This window comes from Taurulus bubalis (genome assembly GCF_910589615.1).
Source record: "Taurulus bubalis genome assembly, chromosome: 1".
Classification (NCBI taxonomy): domain Eukaryota; kingdom Metazoa; phylum Chordata; class Actinopteri; order Perciformes; family Cottidae; genus Taurulus; species Taurulus bubalis.
In genome coordinates this window covers 32,495,034-32,499,196 of record NC_136589.1, presented here as the reverse complement: position 1 = coordinate 32,499,196, position 4,163 = coordinate 32,495,034, and the positions used below count along the sequence as shown (strand labels likewise).

The window sequence follows — 4,163 nt, the reverse complement described above, 5'->3', positions numbered from 1 at the left end:
CTCATCACAAGTGTGGCAATGCTGAAAGCAATCTGATGTAACATAGGTGAGTGAGAGTCACGAAGTGCATGTTATAGAAGTGAGCAGCAATTCTGGTGAAGGTTTACATTATGTAAAGTGTCTGTTAAGGATGGTGCAACTTATTTGGTCATTTGGAGAACTATCAGTGCGTTCCAATTCCCATAATACAATACTATTTTATATGCCAGAAAAAGATTTAGTATGTCCCAAACATATAGGATGTGAAATGCAGTATGCCAAAAATACCGGAATGTCGTACCGCATCCGGTCACAATTTGCAGGAAACATGACAGCATGCTTTCGTGGCTATTCTGACCCACAATCCTCTGCAGAGCAGATATATGAGCAAGGGGGGCAAAGTTCAGGGTGCCACGTTGAGACAAAGTAGTATGTCTCAACTTAATACATTCTACATGCAACAGTACATACTTTGTCAGGGCATCTGAAGTATGTACTAACTAAGTTAGTACTAAAAGTAAAGTTAAAAAGTTATTTAGAAGGCAGAGTATGGGTTTCCTTCTTCCTGCTTTGGTCTTTTGTCCTTCATGAGCTCCCTTACTTCACAATCTGTGACATCATCAGTCTGTTGTTTCAAAGTTTCAAGCTAGCAGAGGTCTACAACTGACGAAGGCACGGTCACCCATATACTTGATCCCAAAAGTTTGACAAGACTCACCAGGGGTGTTCTGTGGTCAACCTCAAATGTGCACTAAGAGCTTCCTGTTCAGAGAGAATAGTGTTCTACTGGTCAAACTGAACTGGAAAAGATACTCTGAGTGACTTCCTTATTTGAGCTGGAAACACACAGACTCAATTCATTATTATGGCTCCTTGGACTCCATGCAGGTGAGTTATGTCATCAGGTTCATGATTGTTTTACTGTCAGTTTGATCTTGGTGGATGAAATTTGATCTATTAAATGTAATTTGGGCTACTTATACAAACTACCATTTTTTTTTAACATGCAGTCAACAAGCAGTCAAAATGCAGCCCAGCATGTTGTGACCATAAATCGACTGCATAACCTCTGATGCTGATTTTATCTCTTTACAGAAAGAAGAATGCCCATAACATTGTGCACCTCTCGCTTCAACAATTCAATTTTTTTGAAGAAATGAGGAAGAAAACATCGGAAAATCAGGTGTGATCCTGTCAGCTTCTCTTATAGGCTGAAGGTTGAGTAGCACGATACACCGAAAATGAGTCATGGGGGAAAAGAAAATCACGGGACGGGACTGAAAGACGTCTTCGGCATACTCGTTAAAACACCTCCGGAGCGGCTGCTGAGCTTGACATTCCAGCTGGGTGAGTCTCCTGAAGATAATATCGTACACGCCTTAAGTCTGATTATTCTCCAGAAAGAGGAACGTGGCCTGGACAAACTACAGAGGCTGAAGGACAACTACCTCGCTACCCATCTAGCTGAAAAGTGGCAGATGAGTGGAGGCAAATTAGAGGACTTTGCCGTTCATTGCGCTCATTTTCAAGAGCTTGCAGGAGAATCGTTGACACTGTTGGCTCGTATTTTCAAGGTTTTGTCAGAACAGAGGCTGTGTGATGCATTTCTGAGAAATCTGGCGTACAAGAGAGCCATTTCCAGTGACAATCAGAAAACAAGCAGTTGTGAGAAACTGGAGTATGGTCATCTCGCAGAGGAAGCTAAAGTTGTCTGTGGACCTGAGTTTGCAGAGTGGGCGTGCTCCTCAAGCGATATCAAGTCAGGGCCTCATGATCCTCTTAGCAGCCTGGATGAAAGAATCCAAACTTTAAAAGTGACCCTGTCTCAGGATCAGCCAGAGAGAGCTCACAGTCTGCCCAGCCCACTGCAGGTGAACTCTTCAATGCCATCATACCCTACTCATCTAGAGATAAGTATACTTCCAACAGCCTTATTTCAAGCTGACAAAGTAACTCCAGAAACATCAGACGAATCCACACTGAAGACCAAACCCGCCCTCCTTGTTAGCAAATGTGATGCAACAGATGCTGTATCCAGTCAACCTCCTCTGTCTGGTGCAAAGCAACATTTAAAGATGGATGAAACCTTCTCTGCAAAGGGCAGTAAGTCGGACAGTCTTTTTACCCCAAACCAAACCACCAAACTAACCTTTGCACTACCTACTGCAACAAAGGTTGTTCTGCCCATGATGCCTCTTCCATATGAAATGCAAGATGGTAAAGATGCAGAAGAGGAGGAAGAGGCAATATTTTATGCATTTGTTATTTTGCACGCACCGGAGGATGAAGATATGGCCGAGAGCATTAGGGAAAAAATGGAGGCGGTCATTGGTAGTGTTGGTGCTACTTTTTCTGTAAACTTTGCCATCCCTGGGAGGAGCACTCTGAGGTGTATAGAGGATGCGATTAACAACTCGGCCTTCACTCTTCTGCTGCTCACCCGCAACTTCAACACTCGTATGCTGGAGATGGAGACAGACTCTGCCCTTATCAACTCCATAAACAAGAGCCACAAGTACAACACAGTTATCCCTCTTCTGCCACATGAGAACTGCATGCCCAAAGATAGCCTCCCTATGGTTTTGCGAACAATGAATTTCCTCGAGGAGGACAAGAGATTTGAGAGGAAATTACAAATGGTATTCTCCCCAGTGAAGATTCGAAACCAGAGGAAAATCTGGAACGCAGAGCAGACAGAGAAAAGGGAGATGGAGCGACGAAAGAGACGGAAGAATTTAACCCAAAAGCAGCGGATCAAAGAGTGTCCAACAGCACAGTTGGATGAAGAGACGATGAGGCTTTTTTTGGCACGAAAACAAGACAATAGTGACGGCAGGGATCACTGGCAACAACAACAACCAAATATTCACATTGAAAATGCTCAGTACATTGTGATTGGTAATGACTCTCAAATGACTGTGGATTTGGGTGGAGGTGCAGACAAAGATGATTCAGAGGAGGAGCAATAACCGTAAAGATAGGGGGAAACAATTATTGTGGAGTCAAAGTATTTGTAGAAAATGAAAGGAATAGTCCTGTTTATTGTCTGAACACAATGTCAGAGCTGTAGCAACCACTGCAGATTATTCACACATGCAGATTGTTTCATAAATTGTTGGTGAAAGGAATTTCAATAAAATGTTCGAAAGAGCAATTAAGTGCTGTTTTAATGATATCAGAGGATGCTGTAAAAAGAGTCTATTGAGCAGAACAATGGTTTCAGATATTTAACAGAGGACTGCCATCTACTGACCAATATGAGATGTATACTTCCTGATCTCTTCTGCTGTAGAAACCCACTGTAGACACTAAGGAGCAGTGTTGTTCCACACTCCTCATTGCTCCTCTTCGGCCTTCACAGGATCGACAGAGCCAGCCTCATCCAGCAACACTACTATTATGGTATCTAAGAGCTAAAAGAGATTAAATAAATTCTTGATCATTATTTCAAGTGTTCATGTGTGTGTATGCAGATTTAAATCATTGTGTTGAGGTGTTTTTGTTGATCAGTAACCAGTCACATTAATTTGAAGATTTTACTGATCAGCTAATGTTCAAGTGTAACACAATCTACCTAGATATCTCAGACATTCGCATTCCTGAGATTTTCCAGCTGCTTTAAGTAGTTCAGACGGAAAGTTATTAACGCTTAATTTTATAAATGTTGTTGAGCTTTTCATCTTGTATCTCCTGGTATATTGATTGTTTTTACAAATATTTGTGGTTCGGGAGTTTTTTGTGTTTTCTGATGCACTTTGTAACCTTGTTTTTGAAGGTGCGTCATAACTACATTTTAATTCTCAATCTTACTGTTGACCCATATGGAGAATGGCACTATGAGCTACGCCCCAAGTCTCTCCATGGATGCTGCTAGATATGTGCATGCTTGTTTTATCCACCCCTGTGTAACTGCTTATTTTGCTTTTAATCAACGCCGGAAATAGTATTCAAATCCTTAACTTGAGAAGACACAATATCACAAAGGAAAATACTTTTTGCCATCTCAGAACAATCTGCACTTTCTACACCGTATACTAAAATAAAAAAAGTTACCAGCTAACATCATTTCAGGGATTAAGTGTATTTTAATGTTGTTAATCATTTAGGTGATTAACAACCAAACCAAACAAGGTGACAACCAAAGGAGCATGCTATTTGCTTAGACTTCAGTCGGGCTTGTGTGT

At 41.5% G+C, this 4,163-nt stretch overlaps 1 protein-coding gene across 1 annotated transcript; it reads left to right on the top strand.

Annotated features, from left to right (window-relative positions):
* Positions 1–1,220: 1,220 nt before the first annotated feature.
* ticam1 (TIR domain containing adaptor molecule 1) lies at positions 1,221–3,360 on the top strand (the record flags this gene model as incomplete). Its single annotated transcript, XM_079230548.1, has 1 exon — positions 1,221–3,360. One exon carries the CDS (start codon positions 1,221–1,223, stop codon positions 2,946–2,948), a length of 1,728 nt encoding a protein of 575 aa, XP_079086674.1. The 3' UTR covers positions 2,949–3,360.
* Positions 3,361–4,163: the final 803 nt, after the last annotated feature.